Source organism: Thermobia domestica, chromosome 1 (assembly GCF_964235325.1).
Source record: "Thermobia domestica chromosome 1, izTheDome1.hap1.1, whole genome shotgun sequence".
NCBI lineage: Eukaryota > Metazoa > Arthropoda > Insecta > Zygentoma > Lepismatidae > Thermobia > Thermobia domestica.
The window spans coordinates 34304721-34325137 of NC_137454.1; the positions used below are offsets into that span (position 1 = coordinate 34304721).

Here is a 20417-nt window from a genome sequence, read left to right on the forward strand (position 1 = left end):
GTGTTCTGCTTTGGTGGTACGTTCTGTTGGAGTTACAGGTATGTTGTTATGGAGTAGGTAGTCAGCTGGATCTAAAATGGAACGGTATGACGTTAGATCGTGCGATTTTGCATACGTATGAATAGACAGACTTTAGTAGGAGAAAGAGGATCCCTGCGCCAGCCTATCAGGTAAAGCCTATACGGCCGAAAGTAGTTAAATTTACATCCGGTCGTCACGTAATGCCATGTGGTAATTAGTCCACTTTATACACACAACTTTATTGATAAAAATGTGATTTACTTACGCTACGAAACATAGCTGAACGAGCGTCAGCGAACGAAGGGTTTAGAAGCCCCACAGGACTAGTTTTATTCCACCTTTATCACAATTCACAGAACCACGTGACATTACGTCACGATTAGCTGGTGCAACTTCAATGTAAATCTAACTTCACCTGTACGCCAAGAGGGTAAAACCTTCACCGTTACACCTGAAGGGTGTCTATAGAGCAAGGTCTTTATAGTACAAAGTACTGACTTTTCTTTGGAGGGTTGCGTTGTAGCAATTTGATTTTATTCTTTAAGTCGTCCGATTGAAGAGAATTTATGCTTATTTTCTGGGAGGTGTAAGGTAATCAAATGCGCGCATTTTTATTTTTAATGTTACTCTTTGCATACAACTTGGCTAAGAAGAGAGCACTACTTCTTTATCTGTCTCTGTCTGCGACACGACAGTAACTCAATGAGTATAATACGAATCAATCCTTTTTTTATTCTTTTACGCTTCAAATTGATCAAGAGTAAGTCCATGGTTTGTTCTTAGACCATGTGAGTTTGTAGAGGACAGCATCGTGTCCGTAGGGTTCCTCAAGGTTCTCGCATTTTCTCCCACATTTTTACTCCACCAATCCTTCATAATCATTCATCTTCATCAACCACTCATTTCATTTAATCTACAAGCCATAAACGTCGGACTTAAAAATAACACCGCTTTATGCAGAGTCGTTTTTACGTACGGTTACCAAGGGCTGACTACCGCAGGAAACATATGTTAGTCGGACTCTTTAGTATGGTGCTAATCACGCGTCAGAACGACTCTGCATAAGGCCCATTTCATTTTTTCAAGACTAAGGTAAGAAGTTAACTCAACTTCGAAATTTTGGAAGTTTCCTCACACTAAAATATAAAGAAAATCGAATTATTCCGTTGTCGTTCAAGACAAATTTTTAAAGAAATTTTTCGATTTGTTGCATTTTTTTTAGTTAAAAATATTTTTAGGGTTAGGGTTTTGATACTGGTCAAGGGTAAGAACTTGAACTCAACGCCGAATTTTGGAGTTTCCTTTTAGTGAGATGCCAAGGAAATTCATTTATTGCTCTATGATTTGTACGATTGATTTTGTAAAATTTTTCGGTATGGAGCATGCGAGTTTTTCGTGTTTTCTTTGTGAGTTTTCAAATCTAACTCTTTATGGTTAAAGTTTGTCAAGGCTAATTGGTTAATTCCCACATAGTACACGACGTCCTTAGGACGTTCCATTTTGATCCCAATTAGCCCATATAGTTCCCGGGATTATCGGGATGAGTAGACATCCCGTCGACGTCCTCCATGGGACATCCTAAAGGATTCCCACGTAGGATGTCCACGGGACGTCCCGGATAGTACAGTAGGTCTCAGGGAAATCCCACGCCGCACATACCTAGGACTACATTATTCCACTATTTATCAGTGGACATCTCATTAAAGTCCCGTTGAATATCCCGTTTTTCGGGATATTAGCGGACATATGGATATTCCGCGGAGGTCCTATGGATGTCCCGGGAGCAAATTCGGATGATTCTGGGATGTCCCGTTGTCCATTGCGGATCAGTCTCGGACGTCCCGCGGATCAGTCTCGGACGCCCAGAATCCGTTGTGAAGGACGGAACTTGTATTAAAACGAGATCCAAGCGACAATCGCAACGTGAATCCAGTGTAATTGGCGGATGCACAGACCACTTCACAGTATAGGCTGATACCCCCCATCAGGGACGTCATTTAGGGAGCAGGAGGGGGAATTGCCTCTCCCAAGAGTTTGAGGAAAACATATACTTTAATCGATTGCCTACTAACGTACTAGTACAAAACGTGAAAATCATATGTCGGTGGTGCTCTTGCCCCGTCAAGTGAAGTCTGAAATGATGCCCCTGGCCACCACGTTATCTCGCCTCCAATTGAACTGAATTCGAGGATGAAGTCATCAGCTCATTGGCCCATTCGTTATACCTATTTTCAGTGGCGTATTTATGATTTTGTTTGGGGGGTAGAGCTATGCTAACTTAATTCTTGGAAATGTAAAAATTCTGCAATATATTTCATTTACTTTAAAGTAGTAAATAAAATTTCGGGGGGTTTAAGCCCGGAAGCCCCCCTTAAATACGCCAATTTGTATCATAAATTTTTGTGCTGAGAGCTGCTGACCATCTTTAAAAAAAATTTTTAGTTCAAGTTTCCACTAATGAAAAAATGTGTTCATACTCCACAAACTGAATATAACCTTGAGGTATTTCCTGTTGTTAAAGTACTAAAATAAAATGGTGTTTACTTTGAAACGAAGGTAGTACGGTTTTCTTTCTAAGTTCGGGGAATCATGATTCCAAAGAATTATGGGATAAAGCTGAATAAATTAGTTTGTCTCCTTTCTAAAATATTTAATTTCAAAGAGAATACAAAATGTCTGTCTGGAAAACTCTATGTAGACGCCGTTAACAAGTGGAAGTTATTAAAAGGTAGCTTCTTGGTAATAAGTCTCTTTTTGCACGAACATTGAATTCGTAGTTGCTTTACGGAATTGGCTAAATTAAAGAAAAGTGGAGAGAGTGGGCAAAGATGGGTTGGCCAACGAACCGAGTCACGGGTATCAATCCCACTAGGGCGTGCCCCTTTTATATTTGTAAACAGTTTTCGCCTCCTCCAATATTCCAAATATCTTAAGTTAAGTATGACCCACAAGAGGTTCAAGCATGTAGCAGTTTGCTACGTTAACAGCAGTTTGGTAGACAAAGTGTATACGAAAAGAGTAGAACAAAATTGTCTCCAACTGTGAGAAAAGGTAGTGAATTTTTGGTCCTATAAAGGTGAAGGTGGAGTAAACTTTAATTAACAAACTATCTTTGTTTAGATAAGAAGCAGCAAAGCGAGTTTAGTTTAGCTTAAAAAATACTTTTTTATATTATGTATTGTTGAGCTTCATTTATACTAGTAGTCCTAAAACGTGTTTTTAAAACCTTATTGTTTTTGAGTGTTCACTTTACACTACTTTTTATCATTATTTTGTTCTTGATATACACGTGGTATCATTTAAATTTAACCAAAATTGTGAAACAAAATTGAATTCTACTGTTTTAATAAACGAACAAACTGTAAAGTATGCGTGATATACAGTATATAAAAGGTAAAAGTACAATAAAAAGTTTTGTTTTTGTTTGCATTTTGTCAAAAACGCTTTAAAATGCAATGTACGAAAACATTTCTTTTTAATTTTTTTTTTCTGTGGAGGGCCCCTGTACCTCCCGCTTTCCTGGGATATTCCATACACCCCAGTCCCTCCGGTAGTCTGTCCCCCCTACAAAAATTTATGTACTGCTGACGCCAATGGCAGCAATCGCATAGTTCTTCTATCAACTGAACGGTCCCAATTCCTGGTAGGGCGGTAATTATTGTTATTTGTTTATCCTCAAGAGATCTTACAAGTAAACCTTACGTTTGGGTGAATCGAGTTGCTGACTGAGACACATATGAGAAAGTAGTACTAAATGTGGTCAGTATTTCAGTGAAGTTATAGGTGCGAAGCTCTAGGGGTTTAGGAGATACAGCTACCAGAACATCATATGGAAGTACAGAATAGTCTTTATACAGTTGGAGGTAAAAGCCCTGTAAGACCTCTTGTAACGACAAAAGATGAATAACAAATATATGGGTACATATTAGGACTAGGGGGAAGTCATATAGTAAGGGTATACCTGACGGCGACCATCTTGAAATCCGCCATTTTGAATTAAGGTTAAGTTTTTAAAATAGGAATAGGGTCATGTGATGCATGATTTAAGGCGCAAATTTAATCAGAAGAACAATGGTGACGTTAATTTTGATTTACGCGCAATTGGTAAAAAGTTACAGGGAAATTAAATATTGTTGCAGCGAGAAATAGATGTGAACAGGATACAAGAAAAACAAGGAAATGGCGTGCAAGTATAGCATCAAACAACTAACATTGTAACGCCACCATTGTATTTCTGATTAACTTCTAGCCTGAAGTCATCTATTGCATCACTCTATTCCCATTTAATTTTGTGCTGGTTAATGATAAAGCAAAAATGGTTATACCGTTGGATTTATGGTAAAATTTGCTATTAATAAGGTGTCACTGTTATGCGTTTTGTTTAAAACTTTTGTCTGATTAAAATTGGCTGATTTGAACATGGCCGCCATCAAGGCAACTCTTACCATAGACCTAATATTTATCCACCTGCTTTTTATTTAATTATTATCATTAACAGAGAATTTACAAGGTGGGGTAAAGGACTAATACATATGCTGCAACAATATTTAATTTCCTTATAACTTTTTACCAATTGCGCGTAAATCAAAATTAACGTCACCATTGTTCTTCTGATTAAATTTGCGCCTTAAATCATGTATCACATGACCCTATTCCTATTTTAAAAACTTAACCTTAATTCAAAATGGCGGATTTCAAGATGGCCGCCGTCAGGTATACCCTTACTATATGACTTGTCCCTAGTCCTAATATGTACCCATATATTTGTTATTCACCTTTTGTCGTTACAAGAGATCTTACAGATCTTTTACCTCCAACTGTATGAAGACTATTCTGTACTTCCATGTGATGTTATGGTAGCTGTATCTCCTAAACCCCTGGAGCTTCGCACCTACAACTTCACTGAAATACTGACCACATTTAGTACTACTTTCTCATATGTGTCTCAGTCAGCAACTCGATTCACCCAAACGTAAGGTTTACTTGTTAGAGAGATCAAAGAATGAAGTTTTGTTTCATAAGTTTTGTAATCAGATGTTTCGATCTGTTAGAAGTATAGTAATACCTTAAGCTAAAATGGGGAGTGATACTAAAAGTAAAATAGCGGAGCACTCAAAAATATTGGAAGTGAGGAAGATAGGATTCGCTGACGTTTCGTTTCTATTTGTTAATATCTCCTAACATGAGATGCTTCTTGTGTTCTGCATAGCTCATTCAAGAACTTACTAAACGATAGGCCTTAGAAAAGGATTTTCCAAGTCTTCTTCTCCTCAATAAAGAAGTCTTAATATTCCGAGTGTTTACTGCGGCGAATGAACGCTTCTTGTATAATCCGTTCGCCGTCGAAGAAGATCAACAGACTATGAGCAAAATGAGCATTCGACGTCATCCACCGATCGACGAAACACGAGTCGCCGCTGTCACGGTTCAAGATGAATGATTAGTTAGAAGATGACGTTTGCATTGGCCATCAATCACCGATGACGTCACAATCTCTCTCTACGATTGGAGGCAGCGCTTTATTTTGGAATTTCCTTTCTCCCGGAACGGTAGGAAATAAAGGAAATCTTAGGTTTATTTTTTTCTATTTTAAGCAAAGAAAGAAAAGATATAAAAGAAATATCCATTTTAAAATAATTCTTTCCATTTCCTTTTATTAAACGATTTCGTGAACTTTATAAACAGAATTCGCAATTCAAATTTTGTGGTGTTCAACAAGAAATAATGAATTTTCTCCACAAAATTCTTTTTGAATTGAATATGTTACACAATTGAAGTGTTGGATGCAAGAACCAGGTAGGTCCATTTTTGAGCGGATTCGAGATTTTCACATATTAGTAGGACAAAAAATCACTGTACATTGTGTGCAAGAATCATGTGCATCCGATGATTATATTCAGTGTTATAATGCACAGGAGGTACCTTCTCCTATATACTGTGTTCATCGCGAAGTTAGAGCAAGAAACAGGCAGCTCCAGAAAAAATTCTAAAAGTGGACTTACCTGTTTCTTGCATCCAACCCTTCAATTACACTCGTAAGTTTTATTTCTAGGAAATCGTTTTTCGAAATTGGTTGCTTGATAGATTCCTACGTGAATTTAGCGTCCTTTCCAGCTCCGACGCACTTTGAAATGGACGTACTGCATAAAGTGAGGTTCGTTCCGTTATTAAGAGATTTATGACTTTACCGGGAATCAAACATGAGAACATAACTAGAACGCTAACACGTTAACTATTCTGCTATAGAAACGGTTTGGTGCAAATTTAGAATTTAAGACTTTTTTATTTATCAATAATATATGAGGCATAGAGCGACATATAGGGAGGTTCGAACTACATGTGTAAGAGATTGAACGCAGAACTTCACATACTGAAAAGAGCGATCGATAACTACTCAATTTGTTTCTTTGTTGAAACTTAGCGTCTCTTTTCGGCACCGAGGCTATAGGATACGTTGACTTTCCGTTCAAGGTGGAATTTGAACCCTGCATTCAAGGGTCTCCACCGGAAATCAAACCCGGGACAGGTGCTTCAAATTCTCATTTGCTAGCCAGTAAGCCAGCGAAAAAAGGCCGCTATAACCTCTCTATTAGATGAGAACTAAAAGATAGGACACGATGACTCAGCGCTAACCTCTGGTGTGGAGGGTCCACAAATCGATCCCATACTATGCAAGAGCTTATGATGGACAGTATCGCTTTCTCGTTTTCTCTCACAATCTCCATTCGATGACTATTCCCATTATGATTACTGGCATTGTATTGCCATTGTCTATCTTTCTAGGACGGAGTTCTTTTTCTGTTAAAATATTACATTCTGAATCAATTCAAATATTCTTTTATTGAGAAAAATAGTCTAATGAAAGTGGTCGCAGACTGTAATTACAGAGCCCAAGCGGCAATTAAATATTGTAATATCCCCTCATATTGGAAGCATCCATATTAGAAAATAGAACTACGTGGTTTTGACACAAGCAGCAGCAAGCTGCGGACGGATGCCGCCACAACGATGGAATATGAAGAATAAACGAAGAGATACGAAGAGGATTCCTACTCTTCCACAGGCGCCACCTTGAAAGACTGGCTATATAAACGGACACCTCGAAGGAGAAGACGTAAGTTGTTAATTGGTCATTCCATATTTATCTCTGATCTGCAACAGGTAAGAGATACTTCTTTCTCTCCAAGCTGCAACGGGTGGAAAAGTCTCATCTAACCTTACGTCTGAGGTGCAACGGGCAAGAGGTACCTTCACCTATCTCCGAGCTGCAACGGACAAGAGACACTTCTTTCTCTCCAAGCTGCAACGGGTGGAAAAGACTACTCTAACCTTACGTCTGATCTGCAATGGGCAAGAGGTATCTTTACCTATCTCTGAGCTGCAACGGGCAGGAGATATTAACCCTATCCCTGAGCTGAACGGACAAAAGGTTCCTTTAACCCAACTGCAACGAGCAGGGTCATTCTTAACCTGCAAAGCTTAAATCTCCGAGTTGCAACGGGCAGAAGGCCCTATTATAGCGGAAATAATTTTTAGAAACTAACTTATTTGTAATCTTGTGTTAAAGAAAAAAACTGCATAAACATCTTTTATAATAAAAAAAAAGTTGAGGGAAAAGCTCGTGTACCGTTACACTACCGAATATTACAATAGAACCTTTTGTACTATGTTATAGTTTTAATTTTACGATACGTTCAACGATCCTGCCCTTTAAGTTAAAGGAAACGATGAGAAATGAATGACAATAATGAAATGAGAAAAATACTTAATCTTATATACTGAACAGGATTCGATCCCGCAACGAACAGATTTTGCAATCACTGCCTTAATGCTTTATGAATCTCGATCATGTCAGTCGGCCTGATTAATTGTATAGTTAACAGTGGCGCATCTAGCCCGGGCCGGGGGACTAGGCCCCCTGTTTTTTGAGTGACCAAAATAATTTAACCTATTATTTATATAAATTGTAAATTTTATAGTAAACTCATGATATATCTATCATAGTCTGCGGTTCTTGCTGCCCCTCACAGTTTTTACCTTCTAAATCCGCCCCTGATAGTTAAGTCCATGGTTTCTCACCCTGGGGGTCAGAGCTCCTAGATGGGTCACGAGAGGAATATACAATATGGAGGTCGCTAAGGGAAATAGGAAAGATAAGTGTAGAGGAAAAACAATTTGAGATTATTTTGAATTTCTGATTTTGATAAAAATATTTTCATTTCCAGACTTATTGTCAAACTAGTAAATAATATTGATCAAATAAAGAATGTTTTTAAAAATGATCGAAATAGAAGAGGTATAAAACTGTAGAAAAACTGAATATTAAAATAAAAGAAAAATATAAATCAAAGATAAACTTCGTATTGAAATACATTTCGAATTGAAGACTAGCGTGAAATCTGAAATTGGTGTGATTTTACTAAGCTTCACAAAGAGTAAGAAGCAATAATAGTAATTAAAAAACTTATTACAAACAGACTAATTAAGCTTATTACTTATTTCGATGCACAACGTAGAAGTCCAAATACTTTTCGTTCTTTTATGCTGTGGTAGCCGCATATCTTGAGAATTGAGTACGAGTACCGAAAACTCACGATATCTGACGATATAGAGGCTAGAGGGGGAGTCAATGCGTTTTAATGGAAGGTATTCGCATATGCTAAGTTGTGCGAACGCTCCTATACCATGCGCAACTGTACTACATGGTCAAGGATGAAGGTATTTTACCCCTATCAGCAGTGTTACTAAACCTAGACGGAAATTTCTTGTCAAGTGGGAAATTTTGTATTTTAGTATGAAAACTGAAGTAGTATATCAAAGTCAGGACCGGATCCAGGATTTTCTGAGGAAGGGGGGGGGGGTTGCACCAATAACTATCAGTACATTTGAATCATATTTAAATTTTTTAAATGCCTTTAGGCATCTGTGATATGTATGAGGAACTGACTTAAACTATTGTGTTTAGCAATTAGGTCTTGTATCATAATAAAGTAAAAGGTGTTGTTTTGTGTACGCTTAAATAAAAGCTTGGTAAGTTTAAGATTACATCTATCGTTCACATTTAAGTTTGTAAAAAGAGGCGATGTGAGTCGTGTTCAGGAACATATAATCATTTATTTTTACTCCTTTAATACTCGAAAAATAACTAGAAATTAAAATTAATGGCGGTCATAGACTTGACTCAAGTTATTACCTGTAAACCGAGGAGAGTTACAAGTTAATTTAATATTTCAGTGCATGGTAATTATGACTAAGTTTGTGAATATGAGCTTACAAATATTTAGATCTGGCTTACGTGTTCGTTCTCTTGTGAAATTTTGTTTAAGTTTATTGTCTCTTTCAGCAGCGAGGCTATATAAAATGTGGATCTACAACTTAACGTGGGGTCCGAATTATATCAGCTCCCGCTAGGAATCGAACCAAGATCTACTGCGTCAAAGGCGAGGGAGGTCTTTCTTCTGAGAGAGATGGAACTTACACCGCATAGAATATCGCTATTCATTATCACTCTGGAACTTATTATATAAATAACTAAAACATTTTAATGTTCCAACAAATTAAAGAACAACGTTGTCTTGTTCAGACACAGATTCGCAATCCTGGTATTCTTTTTGGCAAGAACACGCAATCCTTTTCGAATCTTTTTTTTTTTTTTTTTTTTTTTTTTTTTTTAGAGATTTCGTAGATTTATCTTGGAACTGAATTCCGAATGACAATCTTAAGAGCTACTGTGTGTAGGGGAATATCGAAATATATTAAAAATGATGACGTGTACCGTGATGTTATTAAGAAAAATATGGCGCTGATTATGTTGCAATAATAGCTACAGACATCCAGGGGCATCATTTAGGGAGGGCAGAAGGTGGCAATCGCCCCTCCCAAGAGTTTAACGAATACATATACTTTAATCGATTGTATACTAATGTACTAGTACAAAACGTGAAAGTCTTATGTAGATAGTGCTCTTGTCCCCTCAAGCGAAGTCTGAAATGACGCCCCTGCAGACGTCACTTCTATTTTCCAAATGATAGGGTCTAATAGTATATCTGTGAGTATTATAGTGATGTAGATTAGTGGAACGATTTTGGGCTTTTAAAAATTGAATGATCAGGGTGAGGGGGTGTATGAGACAATAAAAGAGGCTGGATCTAAAATCTTAAGTTGATGAATGCACACCCATCTGACTTGATCTCGAGCCGCCACTGACTCTAATGACTACGATTAAGGAGATAGTATACGGCGTATACCGCCGTGCCCTTGACTACATGCAAGTACGACAAATACTGAATGCATTAAAATACACACAATGAGTACAAATACTGAACATTGAAATAATGAACATATACAGTACTGACACACTGAAAAAAATTAATTGAAATTTTTTAGTTTTACGTCCCACGATTATGCCAGTTAGGCTAAAGGAGACGGTGATGATGAGAAATGAATGAAATGGTGGAATGAAGAAAGTGGGAGGAAACGGGAGTACCCTGAGGAAACCCACATACACGGTGTTTGTTCACCACAAAGTTCACTTGGCGGGAGCAGGGTTTGAACCCGGGACCCCATGACTGACATACTGAACATGTACTTCAAATATAGAATAGTGTGCCGGTGCTGTGCCATCAGTCGTAGCTTAGAATAACCTCTATAATACTCATTAAATGAATGCATCAAATTGGGGATGAAACTGATGCACGACACGGTACTTAACTGCAAAGATATATTTGAATTTAAATAAAATTCAAATGGCGCTCGGTCGAAAAAGTGTAAAACGCTTTTTCAGGGCAGCCACCGTCAATGAGGTTTTCCTGGGCTTAGGATTTTCCTCATTCACACCAGGCAAATGTCGGGATGGTACCTAAGGTATAGATCCCAGGCTGTTTCCTTCCTTCCCTTTCTCCGGATAGTGTGTTCGCCGAGGGACGTCATCCCTCAAACATGACGGGCTAAATGGCCATAGATGCCGAAAACTCAGAAATATAAATCCTAAATCTTAAATCAAATATAGCATAAAGTGAAAATGAACAGTTTCCAGAATATGATTCTAAAACTTCTCTTCAAACTTTATGTTGCTTTTTTTTTTAAATATTTTTTCTTCCCTGAGCACAGTTTCGAGTTAAAGTTCTTGTCCAGATACCAAATAAAACTTAATTTCTTCACTGATTGATCTTCTATATTTACTTTTAATTTTATTTTGCTTTTGCAATCGCTCTTCGGAAGTTGGGATTAATAAGAATCTTAATTGGAATCAAGCATCCTTAATCGATTTTAAGCGTAAATTTCTTTGCATATACTAACAGTCTAGGTTTGTTAGGTTTGTTACTCAAGTTTTGATTTTTTCTAATAGTAATTAAATGATTATTACGCTCCTCACCAAATACTAGTCTCTTTTCAGAGGTGTGGGCGTTTTTATATTGTCAGTCAACTCGACAGAAATTTTGGAACTTGGGCTGCTCCAATGCTTTTCGTTATCTTTCTGATCTTGCTCGTTCTTCCTTCAATCAACGATTGCGGTGGATCGCTGCGATTTTGTTTCAACAAATTAGCAACACCTACAGATTGAAGGACCACAAGACAAGTACAACATATTGCTTTCTTGGAAAGCAATCCAATATCTGTTTTAACGAGATAATTCACGCTATGATTACATGTAAAGTATATCACAGTATATGAGAGGTACTTCTGTTAGCATGTTACTTTTAATAAATTTACTTCTTATTTGTTAACTGAACTCAAAATTAACATTATTATAATCAACATGTCGCTTAATTCATGAAAATAGTGTATAAAATTAACTATTGTTGCTCCTCTATGGCTACCGCTCCCACACGACTAGAGCAGTGATGTCAAGCTGGAACTTTATAAAATCCCAAATCGAAAAACAGAAATTTCAATTTTGTTCGTAAATTTCCCACACGCTATATTGATTATCAGTGGCGTATTTACGATTTTGTTTCGGGGGCTTTGCTAACTTTCGAGGGGTGGGATTTTCCTGAAAATGTGAAAATTCTGCAAGATATTTCATATACTTTACTATAGTAAGTAAGATTTCGGGGGGGGGGGGCTTAAGCCCGGAAGCCGCCCTAAATACTCCACTGCTGATTATATATATATAAAAATCAAAATTTATAAAATAAGGACAATTAAAACTACTGTATGCTACTTGCTTTCTTCAATATTTGAGTGAATTATTCGTAAATTATGATCTTCTAACTATCAAATGGTTGATAAATAAGTAGCTTTCTTAATTGAAAAAGACTATTGAAAATATTGATAAAAATAAGTATATCTTGTCAGAATTTAGTAGTTTAATCTTGTTTTTGTGCAATAATGTTTTACTCAACGCAATAAAACCAGACAAACTACATCCTCTAATTATTTCGTGTGGGACGTATTAAAAATTGTCTCTTTCTCATTTGATAATTTACTTTCTTCTATTCATTACTATTTTTTTAAAATTCCAGAATACAATTAACATTTCTTGGCGCTTGTTTTGGGAAATTCACTAGTTACTTCATAAACCACTTCCACACTATACTTACCAATAACAAAATTTAGCAATTAGCATTGATTTCACGTTTTTGAAGCAACATTAACCTACTTTCTGCTTATGATGAAATATATAAAAACTCCCATATATGCGGTCACTTTTGGCGTGAATTCATTTTATTCCTATTCAAGAAAATGATGTAAAAAGAAAATCATAAAATGGGATTTTTTCGACGAGTTGCCATCACTGGACTGGAGTAATACTATCAATTGCCGGTTGAAGCGCTTCTGTTTGATATACGAGCAAAAAGACATACGGGACTATGATTGTTTCAACATTCAAGGACATAGTACGCATTCAAGAACAATTTATATTCAGAAATTTTTGTCGTAAAGTTCAAAACGATACGCATCACTCACAACTACGGTTTCATTGAGCATTGCAGTGTTACAGCTATTTAGAGAAATAATACTTAAAAAAAAAAAAAAAAAGCACTGGTTCAGCTACGGTAAGAAAACTAATGAAGAGTTGTTCCAACTTAAGGTATGGATAAGGATAGTATCTGTCATGTTGAATTCATTGAATATTATTTAAATGAATATAAAATGTATTTGTTGCAACTTTAACTGGATCTCTCTGTTTTATAAACATGCAGCATTATGAAATGCAATATGTAAAATTAGTACCAAGCATAGACTTTAAAGTATACGAGGAACCGCGGTGGCTCAATGGTAGAGCGTTCGCCTCTGGTTAATCGGGTCCTTGGTTCCATTCCCGCTCGCGTGAAGTGAGCTTTGTGGTGGACAAACAGCGTATGCATGGGTTTCCTTGGGGTTCTCCCGTTTTCTCCCACTTTCTTCATTAAACTATTTCATTCATTTTTCATTATCTCCGTCTCCGTTAGCCTAGCTGACATAGCTGTATGATGCAAAACTTAAAGATTTCATTAAAGATAAAATACACGATATGAAAATAGGGGACACAAATTATGTCCAATTCAGATTCTTACCCATAGGTCCATAAAAGAAAAATCAATCTGTTCAGTAATTAAAAATAAACAAATAAATAAAAGAGGATTTACTAAATAGATGGCAATAAAAATAGAATATAAAAGGCAATATTTGTGCGTAAATAGGGCATTGATGAAAATTTACTGTTAGGTATTTCTTTTAATATAAAAATTGATTCTTGAAGAGAAGAAGGGTTTAAGACTTACTAATGACGCCATCAAGGCTCTATTGCGCCTAAAACCACACACGAACAGAAAAAAAGCCATTGAAAGTAAATAAAATCGTTCCGCACCCTGTGATGTATATTACAAACTTTGCAGAGAAGCTGGTTTGAATTGCATATCATGCAGGATGAAACATTCTATTATATAGAGATATAGACACGTAAAACTAACAACGGAAATTAAACCTGTCTTCCTTCTGCAGGGTTTAACAATACTTTTAAGTCGCAAAACGTGAAGCTCTTCTCAAGCCAAAAAGTTGTCAAAATAAAATCAATATGAGAATATTACGTGCGGGTTGCTTCATCATCAATATAATGTCAAAGAAAACTTTTATTTGTGACATAACATCCAGAGTAGAATGTATAAAACTCAGTCTCGAAAGCTGTAAACAGCATTTTAAAATAGTATGTATACAAAATAAATAAATAAATAAATAAAAAATAAAGTCAACGCACTTATCTATAATTACCTAATTAAAAAATAGAAGATAGTTATGTGTTCTATATCTATGTGACTAGAAAGATCACTTCTATGAAAATAAATAATTTTAGCATTATTTTATATTTATTGTGGGTAAATAAATACAGGGTTATTACAAAAGATTAACCCGATTTTATAAATTCGCTGTAGCTTTGTTATTAGACATATCGTCATAGAACTTTAGAGACATATTGAAAAATTCCAAAAATTTTTACTGACTTACAAGTGCTCTATAAAGTTCGTTCTATTGTTTATGTAATTTAAATATTAAATGCATATAATTCATCCTCATTTTGTTGCGAAGTAGGAACATCTGGGTAGTTATCACACGAAACATCCTGGCAATAACTGTTCATTGGCGAACAAGGCAACCGAGCGTTAAGACTAACACAACTCTTCTTACAATTATCTTTACACCCACAAGATATTAGGTGCAATAACTCAGAAGTAGTAGGTTCCAAATCTGAACAAACCGGCATCAATTTGTTGTTAGATTGTGTCCATCCTCAATATGTAGGCTGTAATGAATTCCCCTTCCATTCGTGCACTTGGGATGATATGCACGAAAAAAATGTTGCTTTTTGGCTGCACTTATTGGGAGTAGCACTGCAAATTTAAATATGGAACTTAGTGTTTGCTTACCGATGAGGAAATTGTACTTATAATAATGATGCTCATCAAGGTACTAGCTTTTCTTTGCACCATAGAGTTGAATCAGAAATCTTTCACCAGCCTCGGCTATTGTTTCTTTGGTAGACAATGGATTATTGAACACTAAAAGTGATACCCTCAAATCTTGATCGTTCTGAAGAAGACGCATGAACTTTACCCTTTCAATATAAAAATGAAATGAAATCTAAGTTTTACGTCCCACGCTAGGCTAAAGAAGATGGTGATGATGAAAAATGAATGATGGTGTAATGAAGAAAGTGGAGGAAAGGGAGAAACCTAAGGAAACCCACGCACACGGTGTTTGTCCATCACAAAGCTCACTTGGTGCGAGTGGGGAACCCATACACCCCATGCACCCGACGTGAACGCTCTATCACTGAGCCACCGTGGCCTCCCTTTCAATATATAGCCGAGATTGTATCACAACCTTTTTATAGATGAAAACCAACAGTACATTACATATTTCTTCCCCAAGTAATACCTGTTGCTGATAAATATTAAATATAGTTTTTTGTTTGTTAGTCCCAAAGGCAGGCCTTAGAAACCTCAAATCACGTTTTCCTTTGTTAATGCTGTTAACAGAATTAAAAGATTAGTAATCTGACCGATAACAACTCAAGGGTACATTAACTATTGAAATATCAGCATTAACTTCTCGGCAAACCTTCACATTTTACTTCAAACAACGAACTACCAAGGCATTGTTTAGTGCAACTTTATTATTGCGATTACCTAAAAACTCAGCTTGAGTACAGGTCGTTAACTGAGTTTTCTTGAAAGAATTGTTGCCGACGTTGTACGTATTGTTCTCTGTTCCTCTATTCCTTTAGTCGTTGGCTGTTCAGGATATCATCAAAAACAACGATGCAATTTTCACTCAAATGGGATACTATGTACAACATGTAGCAGTCAAGAATATCACCGTATGTCGCTAGTTTTGGTCACACAATGGAATGTAGAATGTGGCCTCCATCTAAAACATGAACAGCATTCATTGATACTTTGAAGTTGCTTTCTTCACATTTAAAAGCTGAAACTACAGATTACTTGACGCCCTTTCTCATTGAGATGTTATCAAATAATGGAGGTGGTTTTGGGAAGAAGTCATATCGGGAGTAATCTTTCAATTGTTCAGTTCCTTTTACGACATAGATAATTCTATGGCTATTAATAACTACATTACTGTCTTAGATGTTTATTAATGCACTCATTGATGTCAAAGGGGTAACTTTGTTCTTCCGTTTCAGTTTAAGAGTACTGAAATCATTTCAATGCACAATTTGAGTAAGTATGCAATCTATAGTGATCGAAATCTGCCAGAGAAACAGTACCATCTGCACAAAATTTCAAAGTTCCCATAACTTAAAACTTCATATCTCCTGAACTAATAAAGATAGAGAGATGTATTATACACCAAAATGTGTTTTTCCATTCTCTACATATCATCACTGTTTATAGTTTACGCTATCTCTGCTCATTGTAGAGCTATCGGCGAAAACTGAAAATCGGCGGCCATTTTTCCAATATGGCGGCCGAAGGTCAAGGTCAATCTTAGGGGACTTTTAGTATGTTGATAAGGAGGTCAAGTACTACAACTGTGCAAAGTTTCTTGCTTGTATGTTTTTTTTTTCTCGCAAAATTCATGCACTATACTCACTTTTCATGACGAACGCGTAAAGTCGGTATCTTGAATTTTCGTTTGGCCACCGTGATAATTCGAAAACTCGATTTACTTGAAAAAAAAAATTGGAACTTTTATCTACTCCTTTAAACTTCTAGTTATCAGTGTCCCACTGTAATTGAATTATTAAAATATATGTTTTAAATTGTTACCCTCAAAAGTTACCTTCTTTAATGTCATATATGTCTCTTATGTCAATCATAGATGTTCACAGAACGGCGTATATTATAAAAAATAAATAAATAAAAAAATAAAAAAATAGGAGTACGTCATTGCTTCCAACAAAGAAACAAATACTACTTTTGTATTAACTCATAGTAAATCGGTAGCATTGCAAAATCAACTCCCTTCAGCTATGGACTTCAATTGAAAACGAGACTCAAAGATTTTCATTTTTGCATTTAAGAGTACGTTTGTATAAACGGCCATTTCCAGCTTGTGGACAAAAAATGTCTTTCATTGAATTCTTGCAGATATTTATTATAAGTATACGATTGCAGTGCAATTTTAAACAAAACATTGACTCAGTCTAAATGCCAGCTTTGATGGCCAATAAGTTTGGATCCAAAAATCTGTACATGATGATATCTAATATTATGGATGCGCCAGTGGCGTAACTAAAGGCTTGGAGGTCCCTCTGCAGACAGCATGGAGTAGAGCCCTTTCTCCCCGTCCCACTTCACTATTTGGGGGCCTCATGATGGCTTGGGACCCCAGCAATGTGAGGTCTGCGGAGCCCTTATTTACGCCCCTGGGATGCGCACAAGACAAGATTTATAGCGATCTCGACTCGAAAATGTGCTGTAAAAGTGATGTCTCGACTCGAAAAATATATATTTTTCTATTGGAAAAGTCGTATCTCGACTCGAATTTTGTCAAGAAAATCCTGTCTCGACTCCTCTCGTGCGCATCCCTATGCTCAAGTCAAGATTTATTTCCATATCAATTCAGGGGCGGATCCAGGACGGACTACTGGGAGGGGGCGGTGGGTTGTAATACTGCTACTTTTGAGACTTTCAAAGTCTGGGAGGGGTTTTATTTATATATAAAATAAGAAAGTTTGCTCTTCTGGGGGGGGGAAATCGTCCCCCTCTGGATCCACCTCTGTATCAGTATCGAATGGGCTCTGTGGATCGAGTGCGATATAGTTGTACTTTCTTTCTGATTTATTTCTTAAAAGAAAAAGGAAATAAATGAAGGGCGGAAACGAATGCAGGAAATTCTAATTGCAAGGCATGGACATTACTTTTTTATTTACTGATCATTCACGTCTACTTCCATAAAATGTTCTAAATATACAAGAAAATTAAAGGTAGCTTTCTGTAGTAACTTTAACACATATTTAAAACATTGATAAATAATTTATTAATGCATTTCTCCTCTTATTTTTCAATTTCAGTCCTACACTAGAAGAAATTCGAAGTTGGGGACAGTCGTTCGACAGCCTCATGAGAAATCCAGGTAAATGTTTTATTATTATTATTATTATTATTATTATTATTATTATTATTATTATTATATTAGGTTTGCTTTTATATTTTTGATCATGTAGATTTCAATAGAAACTATAAAACAAGAAAGTGAGTCGTAAATTTGTGAAGAAAAAGCACACAAAAATCGTAAGATCACATGAGAAGTTGTTGCGGAGAACCACAACATACATAATTCAGTGCAACATGTAAACCTATACCTCGGTAGACCAACCCTAGCTCCTACCTTCAGAACTTTTTTTTTTTTTTTTTTTTTTTTTCAAAGGAGGAACCACCGGACAACTCCACCGAAATACAAGTTTACTTTTGCACTACGGGTAATGGAGCAAATTCTACTTTCCAAAAATTATAGCTTTAATTCCTTATCTTATTTCTAAAAATGCTTTTTTTTTTCTTAATACCCAATCTGTGGGGTAAGGATCTAAGCTACTTCGTGAAATTGTGAATTCCCAAAATTCAATGTAGTTAACAATTTATTTGAACAAAAAATAATAGAAAACAACAATAATAAATAGAAATATATATAACGATTTAAATTTTTGTATATTAATACTTGTTAACTTGAGCACTTTAATAGAACAAACAAATCCAGCATTGGACTGGGAACGAATAATTGGTTCAATCAAATTAAACGGTAAATATTACACAAATGCTTACTTTTTTTTTCACAAAAGTTATTTAACAACTTCTTTACCTGTTGTTGTATGAAATCCTCCTTCAAGGTTCCGATTAAGGAGAGGGCAAGCAAGAATTCTTAAAAATACTCTGACTTTTTTTTTTCCCTGAAACTATCATAAAGCTTACCTTGAGAAAAACAGTGAACAGAGTCAGTGACTGAATCCTCTATAAATTTTGAATAAAAATAAGAATGCCAAAAGAGATTAACATAGAGGACCCTTTCACCAACTCTCCCACCTCCTCTGTAAGTCACACATAATAATTCAAATAATGAAACTTCCAAAGATATTAATAACTTATTCGCGATGATTAGGACAAGACTTACTATATTAAATTGTCACTATTTTTCACCATTCATTTGCCATATTTCAATCTTCAAAAGCACAAGTTTCAAACAAAGTAATTACTTTCAAAAGTCAGTCACTATAACTTTACGTATTACGTTCCCATTCTTATATTTTTTAAAGAACCCATTTTCGAACTACATCACCCTACCTCATTCAGCAGTCAACAGGACGCCGCCTCGTGTTTTGCACACAGAGGAAGCCTTCCCGATGACGTCAGCTACACAATCGCGCAGCCTGACTCGGAAGAGAGCCATTACGCAGTAGCTTGACAAAACAGGGTTGCCAGTCTACTTTGACGGAAACATCGAAAGGGGGTTTCATTTACAATTAGATAATAACAATGATAATAATTAATCGTAACATATATAGTTCCCTGGGGTCAGGGGGATAAATTTTTAAACCATAACAAAGATTAATTATTAGAATTGTACATTACCCCAATTCCATTTTTTTTTCTTTCAAACCTCATGGTCGTTCCTTCTTTACAATTCATTCCCTGTCACAGGAGTACATGGAGTTAACAGTGACGATTACAAAACGAGGACAAACACAAGGATGATGGATGATACTCTTTTCCTGCAGGAATAAAATGAAACATAAAAAACAAACACCAAAAGTTCCAACAATCATAGTACAAATAAACAAAGTATCATCACTTAACATTTTAATTGCTTATATTACCTCTAATTTCTACATTTTCAGCTGGGACATATTCTTTACAAAACCTAACATGTCGTTTAATTCTAATTTGTGGGTTCTCAATGTTTTCTAACCAAACAGTATTGGGTGTTGGCTTGCTGAGGACACGGAAAGGCCCACCATAAATTGGCGCGATTTTAGGATTAAAATGCTTTTCAGCAGACAATTTTAACATCCGTTTTACCAAAACTAAATCACCGATTTCAAGGTTTACTGGTACATGTTTTTGCGAATAAACCTTTTCGCTATGTTTCCAGGATCTTTCAATGTTATTACAGATATTTTCGAACTTCTGGTCTTTATTTTGATCGTCATCTAAAATCTCAAGATCCATCAACCATTTAGCATCCAAAGGATGAAAAAACTTCCGTCCCATAAAAGCTTCACAAGGTGCGACACCAGTACTCTCGCTTTGGCTCATGTTGATAGTAAACGCTATCTTTGATAGTAAATGGGCCCAATTCCTTTGACTCTTATCAACATATGCCTTGAGCAAATTTTTCACCGAACGCACCGTTCTCTCCGATTGATTCGGAGAAGGGTTATATGGAGAGGTCTTAATCCCCTGAATACCATACGTATATAAGAATTGGCTGAAGTATTCTGAGGCAAAATAGGAAGCGTT

General features: G+C 36.1%; 1 protein-coding gene across 4 annotated transcripts in view; it reads left to right on the top strand.

The window, feature by feature from the left end:
* The window catches only part of LOC145684407 (regulator of G-protein signaling 20-like), a 560986-nt gene that overhangs the window by 496491 nt on the left and 44078 nt on the right, over positions 1-20417 (top strand). For all 4 annotated transcript variants that reach the window (XM_081756725.1, XM_081756735.1, XM_081756714.1 and 1 more), the window contains one exon: positions 17978-18039. In XM_081756725.1, coding sequence (XP_081612851.1) covers positions 17978-18039 — 62 coding nt within the window. The remainder of the gene's footprint in view (positions 1-17977; positions 18040-20417) is intronic.